The sequence below is a fragment of the Thunnus thynnus genome, chromosome 15 (genome assembly GCF_963924715.1).
Source record: "Thunnus thynnus chromosome 15, fThuThy2.1, whole genome shotgun sequence".
NCBI lineage: Eukaryota > Metazoa > Chordata > Actinopteri > Scombriformes > Scombridae > Thunnus > Thunnus thynnus.
The window spans coordinates 13883626-13905201 of record NC_089531.1 but is presented as its reverse complement, the minus strand read 5'-3'; the positions used below and the strand labels follow the sequence as shown (position 1 = coordinate 13905201).

General features: G+C 38.5%; 1 protein-coding gene across 1 annotated transcript; it reads left to right on the top strand.

Annotated features, from left to right (window-relative positions):
• The first annotated feature begins 1535 nt into the window (after positions 1-1535).
• On the top strand, positions 1536-21348 carry grhl2b (grainyhead-like transcription factor 2b). Its single transcript, XM_067612784.1, has 16 exons — positions 1536-1729; positions 4163-4352; positions 4925-4992; positions 6587-6965; positions 8032-8090; positions 8340-8496; positions 10051-10162; positions 14270-14364; positions 16204-16362; positions 18044-18101; positions 18233-18372; positions 18593-18630; positions 18809-18900; positions 19956-20041; positions 20138-20202; positions 20387-21348. The coding sequence occupies exons 1-16, from the start codon at positions 1710-1712 to the stop codon at positions 20499-20501; spliced, it is 1833 nt and encodes a 610-aa protein (XP_067468885.1). The 5' UTR covers positions 1536-1709; the 3' UTR covers positions 20502-21348.
• Positions 21349-21576: the final 228 nt, after the last annotated feature.

Below are 21576 nucleotides of genomic sequence, written 5' to 3'. Positions count from 1 at the left end.
ATTCAAATCCACATCCATTTACTCATCTGTGTCATTCAGAGGAAATAACCTCTCACTCCAACACAAGACATTATACATTATCTGATAGACTTGCTCTAATCATGTATTCAGGCACTATTACTGTACATATTTATAGTATCGTAGCCTCTAATTTTACTTCTGTGTCTAATTCAGATTTTAGTTTTTTAAATGTTTTTTTGTTATCCTTTTATATCTTAGCTACAAGTTACAGTGTCCTTATTTAATCTGTTTTATGATTTATGTGTCATGGCTAGAGCTGCAACAATTAGCCAATTAATCAATGAGTCAATCGACAGTTAATTAATCTGCAACTATTTTGACAATCAAAGTAAAAAATTCAAACAATCTCTTGTTTAAGGTTCTCAAATGTGAAAATTTGCTGCTTTTAACATTGTAGTAAATTAATATTTTAGGTTTTAAATTGCTGGTTAGACAAAACAAGATGTAATGACATCACTTTGGGCTCCAGGAAATTGCAACTTTTTATTTTATTTATTTATTTATACTGTTTTCCGATGTTATACAGGCCATATAACATCAAATAATCATTAGTTGCAGCTCTACACTAGAACCTCCCATTGGGATTCATACTTACTTGTTTCTATCTACAACAATAACAAGGAATAAAACAGAAACAGAAAAAAAAGGAGTAATTAGGGTCAGTGGTCATAAATTACCTCAGCGGTGCCACAGCATTTTAGGAGACACACACTCACATACACACACACACTCCTACACACTCATCATTGTTTGCTCCAGTGGGGTAATCCCAAACACTGGGATCTCCTCTTACAATGGCTTCATTAAGGGGACAATGGCATTGTGTCAGCTAATGACAGGGCTCCTCCCTGCCTTCTGTCTGCTCTGCGATCACCTGCAACACACACACACACACACACACACACACACACACACACACACACACACACACACACACACACAGACAAGTCATTATTAAAATCAGAGGGAGAAAGGTTAAATCAAAGGATGTGGGAGTGCATGGTCAGTCTGAGGCCCTGTATGAGGCTGTGCAGTCATGCATCTCATCCTCTCATTCCTCCATTTAACTTCTCTCCTTCATTGTTTTTCTTTTTTTTAATTCATTTTTAAAAAAAATACAATCTAAAACCTCATTAGTCAATTTTTCTGAAAGCCTTGCCTTGAGTTTCCCTGTTTTCTATGTCACTGTTGAGTCTTTAACGCTGTCTTTTGGTTTGCTTGCAGGTGAGGAGGGTCATTACCTGCCTCTCTCACCGGACAGCCAATCAGCGCCCAGCTCCGCGTCGAAGCAGCCAATCAGCGGCAGGCTCGCCCTCACCTTCAACTCTTTCACAGTGAAAGAATTTCCAGCTAAAAGTTGACCCGCTGCCATTAAGCAAGCCAAGACAAATATTACAATACATGGCAGCAGGATGCGTTAATATTTGTAATAACCTCTACAAATTGATCAGCAGGCGGGCATTGTGATTGGCTGTCGTGGGGGTTGGGGGGGTGGGGGGGCACAAGCGGCTTTACCTGTGCCAGGTGGAGAGGAGGAGAGACAAGAGAGACGGGCAGGGGAGAAAAAGAAGCGGGGCGAGAAAAAGTCGACTTACCTGTAGACCAACTTCTGGCAACTCGCTCACTCTATTACCTGCTCCGACTTGAAAGTCCAGTTTCACAAGGAAGAACCGTAGAGGAAGCAAAATATGTCACAGGAGACAGACAAGTAAGTGGTCGAGCCAGCGGAGAGGATCTTTGATGATGATTTCTACTTGAATGAAGGGGGGAAAAACTTTTTGCAAGTGTTTTCTTTAGAGGCTGTAATTAAAGGAAAAGCTGCTATAAAATCGGAATTGTTTAGGGGGTGGGTGGGAAGTGGTTCATGTTATGGTTGTGTTACTTTTGGATAATTTCAGACAGATATGAGACTTTTAGGCCTGGAGGGGAAAAAAAAGTTGACAAACTTATTGGCGCCGTGGATTTCGTTAGAGCTGAATTCGCCATTTTTTTGACTGATGGGGGGGAAAGGCTGCAAAGTGCAACACCTGGATTTTCTTTACTTTCATTTCTCTGAATGATAAAATAGTTTTAGGTCTTGCTTTTGCATTGCATTGTATTTTTTTCATATGTAAGGCCCGCAGTGAGCGATGGATCCGCTTGTGAATGGGGACAGTTTGGGCCTCTTGTGTTGTTTTGTAACACTAGAAAACTTCTTTATTCATATTACAGAAGACATTACAACCTTTGGACTTAAGTCATAGCTGCTTATGAAACAGAGAGGAAAGCTTTTTTTACCAATTTAATTGTCTAAGAAAGGTCGTGCTCTTGAAAATAATCCTATTATAACTTACATTTTTTGTGTACAATATCTTATTAAATATCAAAAAATAGAATGGCTTTGCTGATTGAAATCATTTAAATTTGTATGTGATGGGTTTTAGTTTGAGAAAATCACACCTTTAACTTTTTATTTAATAATAATATTATTATTATTATTAGGTAATATGTATTCTCTCATAAATAATGATCTAGATTCTGATGTGCTGTGATCTAATTTTTGATGAGATAGTATATAATATATGAAGTTATTATTATATTATTATTAGTAGTAGTAGAAGTAGTAATTGTGGCATGAAAACAGTTGCGTGTATTTAAATATGAAGCCACTAACTCTAAGCGTATAAATGTGGTGGATTTTCTACTCTGCAGCTCTGGAGTTTTGTGCATCAGAGCTGCAGAGGAAGCAGCGGGTACCCACTACCACTATTATGACTCACCGTGGTAATATTTAGTCAAATCCAACCAGAGTGGAGTTCATCAACATCACCTGCTGTGTTTTTCCTCTCTGAATATCAGCTCATGGTGCAGATGCCATGGAGAAGTTTCCCAAAAAGTTAGGAGCAGATAGAAGATCAATAAAAGATTTAAGTTTGATTAGCAGCTATAGACGGCATCCTGCAAAAAAATAGAAAAAGTGTGGATTTAAATGTGTGATGTGGGTATTGATGACGTAAGCCAGTCATGTTAAAGCAGCTTCGTCTTGTATGCTGCGTGTTTCTGCTTCTTTCCTGCTTTTCTATGACTTCTTTGCATCAGTATGACATCACCGATAAGGGGCGCGGCGAATAGGTTTGTTTTTCCTGGCAGGTAGATCTGACACACAATAATTAATGTCAATTAAAGAAACCACACTAGTACAAAGTTGGTTATTTCATGTCATAAATCTGTTATTTGAACAGCCACAGTTAGTAAAAGGAAATAACCTCCATGAATATTTCCTGTTGACGCTGATTAAATGGTGTGATTCAAGCTCTCCACACAAGTAAAGAAAAGAAGACAATGAACTTGAATCTACGACATCATTGCTGACGTCTTGCACTGTAAGAAGTCTGTGCGGCGGTTTTGCTGTCGTGAAGGGGTGATCGCTGATGCTGCTCACCGTAAAACGTTTTCTAAGTGCAAGTTGACACATTCAGAGCCTTTTCTTGTGATTGGCTGAGTCCAAAGAGATGTTTTGACAACACTGTGTGTTTAACTGGTCTGTGATCTTAAGTGGCCCTACGGAGTGGAGAGACAAACCCATGCACGTACACACAAACACAAAATGCTACAGCAGTAATCTTTCAGTATATTTATTCATTATTTTTTATCAGTTATTTAATATAGAAAATGTCCAAAATAATGACAAATGGTCAGATCTTAAAGTTTTGACTTCAATATTCCTGCTTTTGTTTGTAATAGTAAGAAATGGAGGAAAGTAGGGCTGCAACTATTGATTATTTTTATTATTCATAAATCTGTTGATTATTTTCTCAATTAATTGATCATCAGAAAACAATGAAACATTACAATCACAATATCTTAGACCACAAAGTTTCAAGCAAAAAGTGTTTAAAAGTGTTTAAAAGTGAAGATTTGCTTCTTTTAAACGTCATATTTGGACTGTTGGTCAGACAGAACAAGACTTTTGAATTCATCTCCTTTAGCTGTGGGAAATTATTATAGTTTCCTCTATTTTCCAACAGTTCATAAACTAAACAATTAATTGATAATAAATTAGTTGCAGCCCTAAATTGTGAATGTGAAACCAGGATTAATCTAATCAGTGTTCACTTGTGAATTCAAATGTTTTTGCTGTTTGTTCCTGTGTATCTGTCAGTAAACGTCTGGTGGTGGTGGTCCCCAACGACAGCTCCTTCCCCGCAGTGCGGCGGGCGTACACCAGCGAGGATGAGGCGTGGAGGTCGTACCTGGAGAACCCGCTGACAGCCGCCACCAAGGCCATGATGAGCATCAACGGGGACGAGGACAGCGCCAACGCCCTGGGACTGCTCTACGACTACTACAAGGTGCAGAGACGTACAGCACTTATTTTGTGATGCAAGATGGTTTTTAGTGACTTAAGAAGGATTTCACTTCAAATAAATTGCTAGTAAAACATGTTCTCAGATACAATTGACTTTAAAAGCGCTGTATCTGGCAGAAAAGGTGCAGTTTCAAGGTGTCTGTTTTGGGGCTGAGAGCCCAGAATTACCTCAGACATAAACTGCGTGTTCAACAGAAATCCTCCAGGACTAGATCAAATAGGTCTTTACAACTATAATTACTCGGCTGAGCAGTTTTCTGTTTTTAGAGGCAAATGTAAAAGAGAAGCACTGAGGTTCAGAGCTCCAAAGGAAAATAGTAGAAGTCTAACTTAATCTGCTTACAGGATTATAATTGTCAGTGTAAATTGAACAAATGATTGCACAACACAGTGATTATTATCCTATTTAACCACATATTTAACTGCACCACAGCTAAAAATATATGGCGCAGAGGCTGAACATAAAAAGGTGATCGCTGTTTTTTCACGAGAACCTCTTCGGGAATAAAGAGAAAATTGCTCAAGTGTTAACATGTGCTCCTTATTTCGTTCCAGGTGCCTAAAGAAAAGCGGCTTCTGCCAGTTCCCAAAGTTGTTGAGATTACAGAGGAGCAGGAGAAAAGGTCAGTGAATTTGGGTCTTTCAGTGTCTCAGTCAAGGATGCACATGTACAGACAGAAAGACCGAGAAAAAAATGCTAAACATGTAGTCGCTGGCAGACACTTCTCAGCAGTTAAATCCTCAGTAACTTTAGTATTTGACATGTTAAAAGGTGCGGTTAAAAGGTTTACACGTTAAAAACGGTTTAAAATGAAAAGCTTTCAGATTTTTCTAAATGCAATTTCCATAACACGATAAAGAACTGTGTACCTAAGATAATAGTGATATGAGACAAGCACTACAAGTATGCATGCGGGTAAATATCACAGATGAGTGAGTGTTGTTTCACTTGAAGCGCTGATAATGAATGAAAGAAGCTGGAATGGAGCCAATAAAAAGCTCCCGATCGCTTCAGAAAAAGAGAAAGCACAAACGATTTCATGGTTTAATGTTTCTCTGATGTTATGTGATAAAACTTCATCTACAAAAAAGTTAAGTCATATTACCTGTAGCCAACATTTTCTCACCTCCTTTAGCTGATTGATACACTGATAGTATATGATAAGATATTGAGAGGATCTTTACACAAAAGCAACGCTGGTGTTATTCTTTATTTTTCTCATCAACAACAAATATTAAAAAAAACAAAACAAAACAGAAAATGTGTTAGTTCTGACTTCCCTGTCCTGTCTGTGGCACTCGGCCCCAAGGCTGTTTGTTCCTGCTGAAGACTTTTAAAGTCACATGACCAGTATTTGTAGTAGTAGTTACAGTAGTAGTAATAATTTCCTTAAGACAGCTGGGCAATGTAGTTTTTAGCAAACATTATGCAAACAGGAGGAAACAGAGCATTTGTTGGGGACTATTTTCAACTGCGGATTTATAAATATTTACAGTATTTATGGCAGCAGGACGGTTTATGTGGGACTGAGTCAAAATAACATAAAGTGCCTGTGCTCATTGAAATGAAGGAAAATGTCTTGTGGAGCTTGTTTATGTGTTTTAATAGTTTGTTTTTTTTGACAACAATGCGGCTCCATGCCACAGAGGAGTTAGCTACAATATATCAAGATAAAACTAAGTAAACAATACTTGTTGGGATCAGTTCAGCGTTAGAAACGCAAGTCAGTCTCTAAACTCTTCACTCAACTAGAGACTGAGGACAATCTCTCAGGTTTCGTTGTTAAAACTGGGTGGAAACAATTAGAAAGTTAAAAAAAAAAAAAAAAACCTGCATTGCAGAACCAATCCAAGTCTTGGTTCTGCAATTCTCAAATCGCCAAAAAATAATATTCCACTGATTCTAGTGTTGCTTTTTACAGCTGTCTGTTGATCTGTGGATATTTTGATCCATGATCATTTTGATGTAGAGGTGGGAGAGAAAGCTTTGATAGCTGTCAGTCCTTGGCCAGTAACAGCATATATTTTACTTCCAGACGTAGTTCTTTGAAGTATTTCACTACTTAGAAGTTCACATCTCTTTTCTCAGTAATAAATGATTATAAAATACATTAAAAATACAATAAAATACAGTAAAGCAATACAGTAAGAGCAAAAAGAAAATTCAAAAGAGCAGAAATGCATCTCAGATCCTGTTAAATCAATGTGTTTCTTCAGGTCCACGTTGCCTAGCAACCCCAGCAGCCAAAGCGAGGTGGAGACAGTGGACAACCGTGTTCAGGTCCTCAAGTCCGTCCCCGTCAACCTGTCACTCAACACGGAGCACCCAGACACCAAACGGGAGCAGTTCAGCAGCACGGCGGGGGCGGGTTCGGGGGACGGAGGCTCGCCAGCTGTGGCCGTGGTGAAGGCCGAGGTGTACGCGCCCGTCTTCATGGCGGGAAGCGGGCTTCACTACAGGGTGGAGGGGGAGGAGTCAGCGAGGGTGATCTACGAGCAGAGTCCGTATGAGGTAACCACCGTCAGTCACAGCTCCTACGTGAAAGAAGACCAGCAGAGTCCGCCTGACAGCCCGTATGAAGAGGAGAGAGACGGGGTGAGGAGAGACGCCAGAGTCTGTGAAGTGTTATGAGGAAAAAATAAACTCTAAAACTGTTTCCTGACATTTCTCTAATAATTAATTTCCCCTTTTTCCAAAAAAATATGCAGCTGAAGCAATTCAAGAAGGGTCTTTTTTGACTCAGACATAAAATCTAACACAAGTGGTCTCATTTTAAGTGGTCACAAGCCCAAAATGTTGCCCTAAAACACACTATAACTTACAATAGCTGGTTTTCTTTGAACCTCTGGGCCCAGTTTTTTAAAATTCTCTTTCATTCCTGCAGATAAATGTTGAAACATCCATAAGATTACAATAAATATTTTAGTTTAAGTCCATTTTGGTGTGAGTCCTCTCAAAGATCAAATGTTTCTGTTAAGACTCATTTTGAAAAAAATGTTCAGCAGTTATAAAGAGATGCAACAATAACAACTTTGCAAAATCCTCAATAGACCAGAATGCAATGCAGTCACAAGATATGTTTTACTTAGAGAAAAGGGCTCAGCTTTCACTCTTTTTTCACCTGGAAAAAAAAAACTCTCTTGCTGTTATCGTTTTGTCGCTATCGTCTTCTACATCGACACGTAGAAGCCACAGTTGAATGAACGATCTGGTACAATGTGGGCGTCGTTGAAAGACACTCTGGGAAATGTAGGAAGGCACAAGTCGTAAAAGAAAAGAATGCAGATGTAAGGAACACCTGGAGAGAAAACATCTTTATATTAACACGTTATGACTGCTGGAAATGCACTGAATGTCACAGGCGGATGACCTGTAACAGTATATGCTGGGTGGAGTTTTTTTGTTTAATGGGACGTGAAGACAGAGAGATGTTTAAATATGATTCACTAAGAGTCCAAAGGTTCCTCACCCTAACAGGAATCTACAAGTGGTTATTGAGTTTGTTTCCCGCTAGTCTGAGATCTCCATGTTGTCATTGTTTTAGCCTTTTTTTTTTCTCACTTACAGCATTGTTTAACCAGTTCCTCTCACTCTAAATATACTTGTCAATGTGCCTAAATAATTTCCTCTTTCTCTGTGTTTATTTTTGCATTCTCAATAGAAGTACCACACACCTTCCTCTCTGGCTACAGATGACTTCTTATTTCACCAGGAGGGAGTGTAAGTAACTGCCATCTCACTCACAATACAATTACTTAGCTTACTTGTTATTACGGCACAATCATCCCTATATGTTAAACTGTTAATATTCAAATTAGCGCCGTTTTGAAGTCAAAACACTGATCCGAAATGATCCAGAAAGGAATGAAAAAGTAAAAGAAATTACACTGTGTTGTTGTACCTCCATCCTACCTTGTTATATCTAATCACATATTCTCTACGTGTGTGTTTGTGTGTGTGTGTGGACAGTGACAGCTTCCAGTACACGCTGGACGCCACTCGCTCGCTGCGTCAGAAGCAAGGTGAGGGCCCGATGACCTACCTGAACAAGGGCCAGTTCTATGCCGTGACGCTCAATGAGCTCAGCGCCAACAAACGCCTCCGTCACCCCATCAGCAAAGTCCGGGTGAGCGGATCCGTTCAGCCTCTTCATGACTTTTTATTCATTTTAGTTCAGCTGTTTTTGATTTAGCTGTAGTTTATATATATATGTAGGGCTGTAACTAATGATTATTTTCATTATCAGCTAATCTGCTGATTATTTTCATGAGTAAAAGATCAATCTCACATGTATATTATGTAATATCTCTATAAAATGTCAGAAAATAGTGAAAAATGCCGTCACAATTTTCCAAAACCCAGTAAACATATTCAAAGGTTTTATTGACCAAAAGTCCAAAAACAAACATGTTTATTGTCATAGATGACAGACGAGAGCATTGACTGTGACATTTGGGCATTTTTGCCAGAAAAATGACTGAAATGATTATTCAATTAGCAGAATAGTTGCTGATCAATTGTCTGACAATCAACTAATTGATTAATTGTTTCAGCTCTATATATTACACACAGAAAATACCAAGATATGGTTTTGATGTATGTAATTTAAATCTACCTATAATTAAACCTTAAGACTGCATGTTTTCCAAAGCTGCAATAATCAATATCATTATATTAACAATGGATTAAATGATTATGTGTAATGTGTCCTGCAGGTCCTCTCAGATCTATGAAGCCTTTTAGCGTCATTTAGCTCTTTTTTTTGGTTTTTGCAGCCAACAACTTTTTGGTTTGCTCTCATTAACATTGTTTCATGCAGCAGGCAGCTGTTTTCAGCAAAAAAAAGCTCTGATAAACATACTGTTCATTATGGCAGACGACAAAGCTGATGTGCTGCTAATATCTGCTGGATGTGTAAATAAGCAAATGTTTGCCAACACATTTGTCATTTCAGCTTTGTGAGGTGATAATATGTCAATATGTGCTTACAGCTTGTTTTTTGACTTGATTAATTGGCTGTTAATGCAGATTAAAGTAAAAGGCTGCCGTCTCTTTATCTTAATTAAGACCGTAAAGTGGCCAAGTATTATAATTTGGATCTTATTTTTAAAGTTTTGGCACATTTCTTTCAACTGAATAAAAGTTTTATTCACTAACGTAATTGCTTAGATCTGGGAACATGGTGACATCGCTACAACAACATACGACAGCACAAGAAATGAGCTGTCACACAATCAACACAAATCATTAGTATTAGCCAGATTATCTAAATCACTTTATTTGGAGGTAAAACTGAATTAAATGTTAATGTTAGCACACCTGAAATGTTGGTGATAATCTGTAATAGAACAGGAAAACTCAACTACGCCGAGAACGGTAGGACGAAGTTGGTTTGTTTGGGTAATAATTTTACCAGATGCCAGCAATTAACTTGGTAAATTCAGTGTTTTTATCACTGATAGGAATGATGCCAAAAAGTACAGAAATAAGACCAGAGTTGTAATAAACTGGAACTGAAAGAATGATGCAGGAAACAAGAATCTGGTGCGGATTTGATGCTAAAATACTCGGTCCTAAACCCAGGAACTAGCTTAATAATTACACAGCCTTGATCTGAAACTTGACCATCATTTGGTCGAGACTCAGCTTTACTTTTGTCCTGTCTTGTTCCCCTTCTCAGAGCGTTATCATGGTGGTGTTCAGTGAAGATAAGAACCGAGACGAGCAGCTTAAATACTGGAAGTACTGGCACTCTCGGCAGCACACGGCCAAACAGAGAGTCCTAGACATCGGTAAGACTGTAGCTGCCCTCCTCCTTCTTTTCAAAAACGTCCATGTTTACAGGTGAAATTCTTAATGAATGAATCACAACACGTGAACTTAAAGGCAACAGTAGATTTATGGTATTGCTGCAGATGCTGGAATGCACTTAGCTAACAAACAAGGCATGACCAAACTGAGAGCAAACAAGCCCCCACCCAACTGCCTGCCTGAGGCTGTTCAGCTGCCCACCGCCATCCACCTTCAGAGAGGAGGCTGTAATACACACACCTGAATCTCTTAATATCTAGGTGTTGCTGGGACACACCACTTAAACCCTCTAAATCTCTGCAACATTACCTGAGAGATTGAGCAAAACACTGATATGGGAAAAAAAAATTGGCGTCAATCCGGCAAACTTTCTCTCTCGCTGCATTTCTCACGCTGCCTCATATTGTTTCTCAAAACTTTTGACCTTTTGTGTGCCGTTGTTGTTGTTTTTTTTTCGTTTTTCTTTTTTTTTTTTTTTGGTGGATGAATTTGAATTTGAATGGAGCTTTTTCTACGCCTTGTTGAATGTGAGTGTGTGAGAAGTTTGTAGGCGGTTTGTGTTTGACAAGCTCGGGCCTGCTAACCAGGCAAAGAGTCAGAGGTATGTGGGAGACTCAGGGTGGATGATGGGATACACACACACACACACACACACACATAGCAGCACACCTGTACACAGCCTGTTGGGACAGGGAAAGGAATGCCAGACACACTGTTACCTCGGTTGGTCTTATTGGTCTGTTGAAAGTCATTCTTGCCCAATTTAGATCTTCATCTTAATTCTTATATTTAAATTCATCAAAACAAACCATGACTAGCCTGCAACTCTCACACACACCTTAATACTTGCTGTGACGTTGTTACTAAACTCATTAAAATTGAGCAACACGGAATTACGTTTATTTTCAGAACTTTTCTCTGATCTTTCCTTTATTTATTTTCAAATGCTGTACACTGAAAATCTCTTTGATCGAACGACTCACAACTTACAATTAAGGGTCACTTGTAGACATTGTTTTGTTTTAAAGAAATAAGTTGATATTTTGAGAAATATGCTTATTAGCGTTCTTGCCGAGAGTCAGATGAGAAGACTGATACCGTACGCTAAATACGTAGCTGGGGGTCAGCAGATGCTCCCTCAGCATTAGAGCTATCTCTTACATAACACACTGTTGGGATCCCCTGAAGGGCGGATGTTAGGGTTAGGGGTTAGGGTCAGACAAACAAACAAACAAACAAACAGACAATCAGACAGAAAACATTACCTCATTGGCAGAGGTACTGATCTGAGGGAACATAGACGCGCTCCCTGTAGCTGCAGCCAGGAAACCAGCTAGCCTGGCTCTGTCCAAAGATAATAACAAAGTTGCCTACCAGCACCTCTAAAACTCACTAATTAACACATTAACAAGAAGTAGTCCAGCATATAATCCCCCATAAAGCCACAGATTGCGTTATTAAACTTCGGTTTTTGTATGAATTAAACTAATAACATGTTACTGCTAAGCTAAACCAAGCTAAGCTAACCATCTCTTAGCTGTAGCTTCATATTGAATGGACAGATATCAGAGAGGTATTGATTTTATCAAAATGTTGAACTATTCCCAAAAAAATCCAGCAAAAAATGTTGGGAACTACTTTGCTAGAAAATCAAATAATTTCTGTTGTTTTGCTGTCAAATAGCACCTCGATACTGACGTGATTTGAAGGTTATAAGTGTTTTGTTGGACAGCTTGTTCCATGTAGCTGCCAGTTAATCCTGTTAAGAGGAAGTGTGCTATCTTTTTTAGCACGATTCCCTTTGGCATTTGCATCTGTAATGAATGTGTTTGTGTGTATGAACCACAGATACATACAGATGCATCTACTGTATAGCTCAACCCGCAGGGCTGAAATATTTTTCCATCTTACTGATACATATCAAAACATACATACAGTATATACACACACAATCCTACAAACACTGTCCAGGATGGATGCTAAAAACTACTATATACTGTATACATATCATATATAAAGTATAACAAAAATCACTTATTTCATCCTCATAGTTCTACTAGTTAGTTCTACTTGTTTTATGTATTTATGATTTATATTAGAGCTGCAATGTATGAAGATTTGTATTATTGATTAATCTGTTGAATGATAGTCAAGTCAAGTCAAATTTATTTATAAAGCACATTTAAAAACAACCCACATTGACCAAAGTGCTGTACAGACCAGAGCAGGTAGCTAAAATCACAAATACGAGAAACACTGACATGAACAACAAGACACACAGCTCATAGGCACAAAAATCAGGAGGATTCAAACGCTAGTGAATCAAAGTTAAGAGCCTGGACTTAGAAGAGTCGATGGAGGGGCCATAAATTAGTTTGGTCCATAACATGTCAAAGAAAATAATCGTTAGTTGCAGCCCTAATTTACATTTGAGGCCATAAAACAGAATTTTTAAAGTGACTTAAATGCTTCGACTAAACAATTAATCGACCTTTCAGCTCTACTTTATGCGTATGTACAGTAAGACTGTAGATTAAAGTGGGGGATACTCCGAGGGTCAAATGACAGACTGGCCTCCTCTCAGCTCCTGGGTCGGATCGGCCTGTAGCTGGATGCAGCCTGTAACCTGAAGCTGCTCAGAGCGCTGATTTGAATAGCAGTGGAGGAGGGTCTGTGTGTGTCGGGGGGAGGGGTGGGGGGGCATCATGCCCCTGGGCCACATCGCTGAATGGATCATTTGAATGGGGGTTATTTAATGGGGGATACTAGCAGAGAGGCATGTTTCTTCCTGCCCTGCTGCTTTGTGCACCTGCTGAGAATCCAGGAAGTGTCGCTGTGACGGCGGTTAGGATGACGAAGGAGGTCGAAGGTCACGGAAGGAGAGGGGCGATGCTCTGAGACGAGAACAGCAGAACTGGTGTTGGCTGAGCTGCTTCTCCAGACTGACTTATACAGATTTTATTTCAGTAGGAAACTACAGCATGTGATTTCATGAATAGTTTCACCTGTAGTCGTCATCAGTTAGATGATAAAACTGGTGTTATTTTATGTTTTTCTTGTCAATATTGTCCAAAAAAATGTCATGAAAAAACCAAAACTAACAATACTTTCCCATTTTCCTACCATGTCCGCAGCCCGTCCGAGCATCTAAATCTTTAAAATAAGGGCACACATGTATAATTTCATCTTTTTTTAGTTATCTTTTTAAGTTTTCGGACCAAGTCAGTGTTGGAAAATATAAAATGTCACCAGAAAAATATAAAACGCTACCAGCCTTGTTCTTTAAATTGGCTTAAAAACCTGCAAACTCTCGGGTTTTGATTTGGAGACCACTGATCTAAATCAGCTGTAATTTTACGTTCCCTTCAGCTGTTTTTGCCTAAACTTTTGACATCTTCAGAGAGTCTAGCTGGAGGAAAGAAATCTCCATAATCTTAATAATCAGTCCTGCTTTCTGCTTGAGCATCATGCATTTTTCAGTTTATCCCAGGAGTGAAAAGTTTTCATAAACCAAACAGTCATCATGTTTTTTTTCTGAAAATGAAGAAAAGTAAATGAAGGACTAAATAAAAACACAAGGCACTTAGAAGCTTTTTCCACAGCATACCAGTGTACTTGACCCTGTGTTTTCAGAGCCCCTCCTGTTTGCAGTCACACAGGTTAACAATAGCCGGCCGATGTGCTCCTCTGAAAGGCTTTTAATAAGGTCCTGAGAGCCGAATAGCCTCCTGTGTTTCCTCCCGCTGCCTTTGAATCCAAAGATTATGTTTGCCCAAGCAGATAAGGTTTATCTTATAAATTTGAAGCGTGTCATTTGATTGCTTATCTTAACAAACAACAGCTACCTGCTTTTGTAATTTATTGACCAATCTGTTCTGTATATTAAGGGGTTTTTTTAGAGGGGAGGTCTGATTTTTTTTTAAACAGCAGATATAAACAAAAAAAAGCAGATTGCAGGAAATTATTGATGCCTTGACTCAAAATACTCATTCTGGGGACGCCTTTTGAGTGTGCGTTTGTAGCAAAACTTAAATCTGAGAGGTTATTGTGATCGCAGAAATAAACCATCTCTCTGTTTGTGTTCGCAGCTGATTACAAAGAGAGCTTCAACACAATCGGCAACATCGAAGAAATCGCTTACAACGCCATCTCCTTCACCTGGGACGTGAATGAAGAGGCAAAGGTAAAGAAAACAAACCAAAAAAAAAACACAAAAACAAACATTACAGCCTTTTTTCGTAGGAAATAAATGTCACTGTAATTTTCCCAGAAACTGTCTGTTATGTTTACTCTGGCTGGAGGCGTGTTGTAGATGTTAAAAAAGCAGTGGGACAGGTTTTTTTTTTTGCTGATTCAGTTGTCAGCAAACAAACGCACTTGTTTGACAAATTAACCAGCTTTTAACTGTGATGAAAGCACTCCAGACACTCCAGAGCTCACTTTAAACATAAAATCATCCATATTTTTGTTATGAGAAGAATTAAAAGCCAAAAGCAGTTGCTGTGCTTCATGTTGTAATGTTTTTGACTTTCCGTCATAAAACCAATGGGCAGTGTTGTGTACTTTTCCTCTTGTTTGTCCTCTTTGTGTGTGTGAAGCCCACTCCTTTGTGGCCGCTCCTTAAATGCAGACCAGTCACTGTTTGAACTCCAGAGTCCCCCCAAGGGCCAACACACACCAATCCCCATCCCCACCCACTGTTGTTTGTTTTGCCCTCATTTCTGTGTGAATGCAACTGACTGCGTGTGTGTGTGTGTGTGAGTGTGAGTCATTCTGTATGTGTGTGTGTTTCATTGTAATAGCAACCCGGAGACAAAGAAGTTGTTGGAGGAAATCCAAGCACACTTCTCTGGGCCAATATTGACTCTTCCTCTCTACGTCTTTCTCTCTCTTTCTCGTAATCTGTGAAGACTATTGAGCCTGAATATAATATACCTGTTGCAGCGCAGGAGCAGGTGTAATATCCAGGTAGTTTATTGGACATGCTGTGCCTGTTTTAGTTCTAAAAGTATCCTCTTTAAGTTCTGCAAAATCAAAATAGCAAGCAAAATAAACAGGAAACTTGAAAGAGATAGTTCAAGTTTGTTTGGGGGGATTTTTTTTATGCCAAAGACGAACATTTTTATGCTTCAAGGTTGTAGGAAAAAGTCCAAAATATCTGAACTATACCTGTAAATTGAATAGTTTTTTCTTCTCAGTAAAGTGCGCAATATGTGGTTCAAACAACTATATCAGAGCGCAGAATATAGAAGCACAAGATCAAGAGTTGTTATGGTTTAAGTTAATGACCAACCCTCTTGGCTTGTATCGTAGAGCGCATTAATAATCTAATACAAAAGGTGGATGATGACGTGTGCAGAGAAGAACAAGGAATGCGAAATACAACCCTGTTATGTTACTAGAAACCTTGCATTTAAGTAGCAAAAGTTAGCAGTGGTTGCCGGTTCATTAAAGGGCCAGTTCACATAAATAAAAAAATGTTTCTCACGGATCTGTAGTGTGAAGTAGCCTCGAAGTCAGATGGAGTTTTGGTTTTTATCTCCAAGGATTTTGAGATATCTGAAACTTCTGCTGCTAGCCAGATGCAAAGGAGGTGACATTTTTTGTGCTGCTCAAATCATTAAAAAAACTCTGGATACTCCACAGTCCTCCTTCAGACTGTTTTAATTTGGACTATGTCATCTGTAAAAAGTATTTAATGAGTATTTGGTCTGATCAATGTTAAAGGATGCAGCCCTGAATTTGAAAGCAGCACGTGTCTCTAAAAGAGATTAAAGTACCCACTCATGTTTTAAAAAATCATTTTTCAAACACAAATAAATAAAAATATTTAGTTTCCAAGGGCCACATTGCTCAAGGACCAGCTTCTAGTTGCACTTGTCAGTATATTTGAGTTGTTATGAAGGTTTTTTTTTTCCTCTAAGCAAAACATATTTAATTCATGCAGGCAAGCTGAAGAAAAAAAACATGTGCACGTGTAAACTTCTCTCTCCATCCTCTCCCTCCTTTGTGTCACCGGCAGATCTTCATCACGGTCAACTGTCTGAGCACAGACTTCTCCTCTCAGAAGGGGGTGAAGGGTCTTCCTCTGATGATCCAGATCGACACCTACAGCTACAACAACCGCAGCAACAAGCCGCTGCACAGAGCGTACTCACAGATCAAGGTTTTCTGTGACAAGGTGACATGCCCTTGATTATTATATATAAGTGAATTTAATACATTTTGACTGTTGGTTACTTTGTAGTATCCGTATATTATACTGTTTGTATACAAGTATACCATTCTCGGGGTTTGTTGTCATCATGAAACTATATTTTTAAGTGGATCCTACTGTACTGTGTCACCCTGAAAGAGAAATATTGGTCAGTTTAAACTCCCTCATGTGCTCTAATGAAAAACTGCAGTTAGCATGTAAACAAAAACAATGTATTAAACATGTTGTAGCCTCCCAATTACTTTAGTTATGCAAAGCTAGTCAGTTATATGACATCACCGTAATGCTTTATTATATGGGTCCCTTAATTTTATACTAATTCCCTGAAAACTTTCTGAGAATTTGCAGGTATTTCACAGTTTTTAGGATGTTTTACAGAGAAACAAATAAGTTAAGTTGGTTTAGTTGGTAAGTACACTCATTATATTTGGATTCATATGTCGTTTGCAAAAAATCTTAATAACAAATTAATAAGTTAAGTAGAATGAACAATTCTTTAACAGACATAAAATGAGATAATCAATCAGTTGTCAAAATTGTTTCTGTTGATACTTTCTGTTGATAGAATAATCAATTAATTTAGTTTATTGTTCTGCTTTAAAACTGTATTTGAAAGCAGTTTTAAATGTGCCATCAAGGGCTGGATGATATTGACGAAATCAAATATCATGATATTTTTGACCAAACACCTCAATACTGATATTGCGATAATATTGTAGGGATGACTATTGGTATATTTACACAATGAGATTTTTGATAAATAATCATCAGTAATGTGGATATAATGACAAAGTGTGTTAAGGCAAGTAATAGAACATCACTTTACTTAAATGCAGCCTTAAAACCAGGAAAACAACATTTATGCCATATCATGATATCACGATATCCAAAATCATCTGGTCTCATATCATGATATCAATATATCGATATATTGCCCGGTCTTAGTGCCATCTTATTATTAAAGAGGCTCAGATTTGAATCCTTCATCCTCTATAAAACAGAATGAACGGAGTGAATGACAGTAGACAGAAAATATGCATTCATGGTGATTTATTTTCTGGGAAGAATACGTCAAAACTGGTACGATATGAAGCTTAATCAAATCAAATTCAAATTAAACTGTCAGTAAAACAGCTCTACTTCAAATCACAGATCTGAATATTGACTTCCCTCTTTCAGATTTAACAGTTTACAAATAGACACAGGAAAGTCTCAATCCATACGACAAAAATGTGAATTCATGAAGTTTGCGTTTCGTCACCTGACCTAATGTTTCTAAGATGTTTTAAGCTGTTGGGACTTTTACCGTAAATGTAACTGTAGAAATACTCAGATTTATACTTTTAATACTGACTGCAAAGTAATTAGGCGTGGAGGTGGAGTAAAGGAGTTAAATCATGACATCAGTCCTCCCTCTAGTGGTCTCACCTGCACAGTGAGCCTCCAGACACACCTGAACACAAACACATCATATACTGTACGCAGTGTGCAGGACATTTTTATTCATGAAGAACTTTCAGGTGTTAAATTTTCTGGAAACGGAGACAACAGTTTTGTCAGATGATCAATATGTTCATAGGAGGCTCCACCAACTGATGATGTGTCCAATTTCTTTTTTTTTCTTTTTTTTGTCTGTCTTTCTCAGGGAGCGGAGAGGAAGATAAGAGACGAGGAGAGAAAACTGTTTCGCAAGAAGTCAAAAGGTTTGAGCTACAATTTTAGCATCAAAATCTGGGAAAATTATAGCTCCAGGCTGTGTGAGCAAATCACACGTTGGATGGCAAGAAAATGAATCATTAATGATCAGTTTTCTCTCATCTGCCTCATCTTCTAGGGAAGGATGGAGGCGTAGGTGTCATAACCGTTCCCAAGAAGTCCGACACCACCCATTTCAAGACCATGACCGACTTGGAAGCGCAGCCTGTCCTTTTCATCCCCGACGTTCACTTCGGCAACCTGCAGAGGGCCGGACAGGTATGCGCTTCCTCCTCACTTGTTGCTAGAGGTGAAATAAAATAAGAGTTTCATATCAGCTGAGTTCATCTGCTGAAAGGTGAAACTGATGCCGCAGCTTCAAGTTTTTCTGGTTTTTTCTGACACCACTCAGTCGTGCTTACTCTTGCTTTTCTCTTTTTATGTTAAATATTCTACTTTTTTTTTTTTTTCATCTGTGTCTCGTTCGATTCATTCGCAGGTGTTTACCTTCAACACAGAGGAGATCGAGAGAGAAGGGTGAGCGTGCATCAACAGGAAATGAGCTTTTTCATTTACATCAGGTCACACAAATATAAGGGATGCAAATGAAAGCGTGCACCGATAACAAAACACATACAGAGGAAGTGCACGTCACCACAAATGCAAACAATACACGTTATGTGTATGGCACATTTTTGTTTGTTTGTTTTTCTAGGAGTGTGCTGGTAAAGAGGATGTTCAGGCCGTCAGATGAAGATCTGTGTCCTTCACCTCAAAAACAGATCAAAGAAGAGACACACAAGAGAGGTATAAGATGGCAGCTTCTTCATCCTCCTCTCTCTTTCTCTTTTATCTCTTTCAGTGAGCTTCAAAGACATGATCATCCAGTCCAGGCAGAGCTGGAATCAGAGAAATATCTGATTTGATCTGCTTACAGCTTCTCAGATGCTTTTGCCTATTTCATATCACTGTAATCATTATTTCCTTTATCAACTAATCAGTTGATTATTGACAAAACAGTCTCACCACAAGATTCATTTTGGAGCTGTTTAGAGCTTCAAGTTGAGTCACACAGTCCTTCAGCAGATGGAGTTTTTTACAGTCGTCATGGAAGTGTAGACTGAAAGATAGTTTTTCTGAGCACTTTAAGGACTTTTCGTGTCATGTTAGCATAAAAATTGAGATTGAAACTTCATTCTTGATCTTGGAAACAGTAGTTGACAGAAAGGTTTCACTATAAGGTCCAATTAGTCGCTGATCGTGCCACAAACTCCTCCTCAGTTTGCCTATTTGTCATGGAATTAAAGTATTTCTGATTAATCTGTGAATCATTTTGTCTAGAAAATGTCAGAAAATATTGAAAAACATTCATCTCAATTGTCCAGAGCCCAAGATGATGTCTTTAAATTGCTTGTTTTGTCCCAACAAAAGTTAAAAATCCAAAATATTCTGTTTATAATGAAATAAATTCAAGATAAAAGCTGCAAATCCTCACATTTGAGATGCTGAAACAGTGAAAGTTTAGCATTTTAGCTCAATAAATGACAAACAAATAAAGAGTTTTCAAAATATTTGATGATGATGATGATTTTCTGTAGATGTAATTTAATAGCACTACTGCAAATTGTAAAATGTTGACAATATGGCCATATATAGGTTCATTGATTTATCAACTGATAGATAGAAAAAACATCAAAAGATGAATCAATAATGACAATAAACATTACCCTCATCGTAGTGAATGTGACAAACATCCATGAAAATACCTGACAGCAGAGTCTAATATTCACAACATACAGCACAGTTCGCTCCACAGGTGAAACACACACAGTAAAACTTTACTCTCCTTTCTCACTCTGCAGTGCTGTTGTATGTAAGAAAGGAGATGGACGAGGTCTTTGACGCTCTGATGCTCAAGTCTCCCACACTCAGAGGCCTGATGGACGCGGTGAGTGACGTCTTTCTCTTGAAAGCGATGTGAAGAGCACGAATTGTTTGCAGCAGGGCGCCTGTTTACAAAACTGCTTTCATTTGTCGTCTGCAGATATCAGAGAAATATGGCGTGCCGACGGAGAGGATAGCCAAAGTGTACAAGAAGAGTAAAAAAGGGTGAGTGAGGAAGCTTTTTTACGTTGCTGTATTGGTACTTTTACTTAAGTTAAGGATCTAAGTACTTCTTCTACTGCTTGGCTTGTTCTCAAACATGTTTTTAGGAGACTGACGTGGCGTTTTTGGAGCTTTAGAACATACTTGTGTAAAATTTACAGCGTCTTTTGTGGTTTTTTTGGGTCAGGATTCTGGTAAACATGGACGATAACATCATCGAGCATTACTCCAACGAAGACACCTTCATCCTCAACATCGAGAGCTACGCAGACGCCTACAAGATCACGCTGACGGAGATCTGACAGCTCGTCAGCCGACCCGAAGGACGGCACGTTGAGACGAAAGAGACGCTGTGACTGCTGGTTGGCTGAAATCTACGAGGCTGCTATCGACCGGCTTGATAAGCTGACTGACGTTACTGGAGACAGTTCGCTGGAGGCGTTGCTCTGACGCTGCCAGCTCTCCAAACACTGTTACACTATGAAGCATTTTCTGTACAGGAGGAGGAGCGTGACATAAATAAAAAGAGGAAATGACACAAATGGACATTTTCATTCTTATGAACTGATTATATCTACTCTTCCTCTATGCTGTGAGGACAAATGATGGTGCACAGATCTATCTATCCACCCCACTTACTGACTTTTGCTGATATTTTTATTGTATAAAAAGAATTTGTACTTTTATTCTCATCCTGTACAGTCTTGTGTTTTTGCCAAATACACATCAGGAGTAGCCTCATGAAATGCCTGATTGTACAATAACATGTAACCACAGCTTGAATTAGTCGACTTTAAGTAAGTTAGCAGCTTCTTTGCATGCCAGCCTTTGTTTTTGTTAGTTGTGTTATTATTTATTAATGCTTTAAATGACAATGTTTTGCATTTCACTAGCAATTTATCCAAGAATTTCAAGTACTTTTACATTTCAGTCGCCCTCTATAAGAGTGCTGGAGGAGTTTCTCTATATTTCAGCCATGTTGTAATATTTTAATGTCAATAAATATACTTAAGTGTTTCTCTGTAGGGCCTTACATGACTCAAAAATACTGTAAACAACTTCTGAGGGGTGACAAATGGCACTTGGTTGTTGCGTAGATCTCATATGCTTGGCTGTGTTGAAAAAAATTAATAAAAATATAAACACTGACATGTCATCTTTGGTAAAACAAAAGACTCCGGCCATGGTAGCAGCTCTGTGAGGCTCTACTTAGGCACAGGTTTCTTTTAGCTAAACGCAAACGTCAGCATGCTTATATGCTGACAATCACAATGCTAAAATACTGACGTTTACCATTTTCACTTCTTAGTTTAGGGTGTTTGTAATAGTTATAGAGACATTTCACTCCAAACAACAAATGTGAACATCACCAAAATC

Bases quoted from the DNA above. Each gene is read 5' to 3' on its own strand.
- grhl2b (XM_067612784.1), top strand. From the start codon at position 1,710: ATGTCACAGGAGACAGACAA. The intron at 16,363-18,043 runs GTGACATGCCCT...TGTCTTTCTCAG, and splicing joins TCAAGGTTTTCTGTGACAAG to GGAGCGGAGAGGAAGATAAG. The intron at 18,102-18,232 runs GTTTGAGCTACA...CTCATCTTCTAG, and splicing joins GTTTCGCAAGAAGTCAAAAG to GGAAGGATGGAGGCGTAGGT.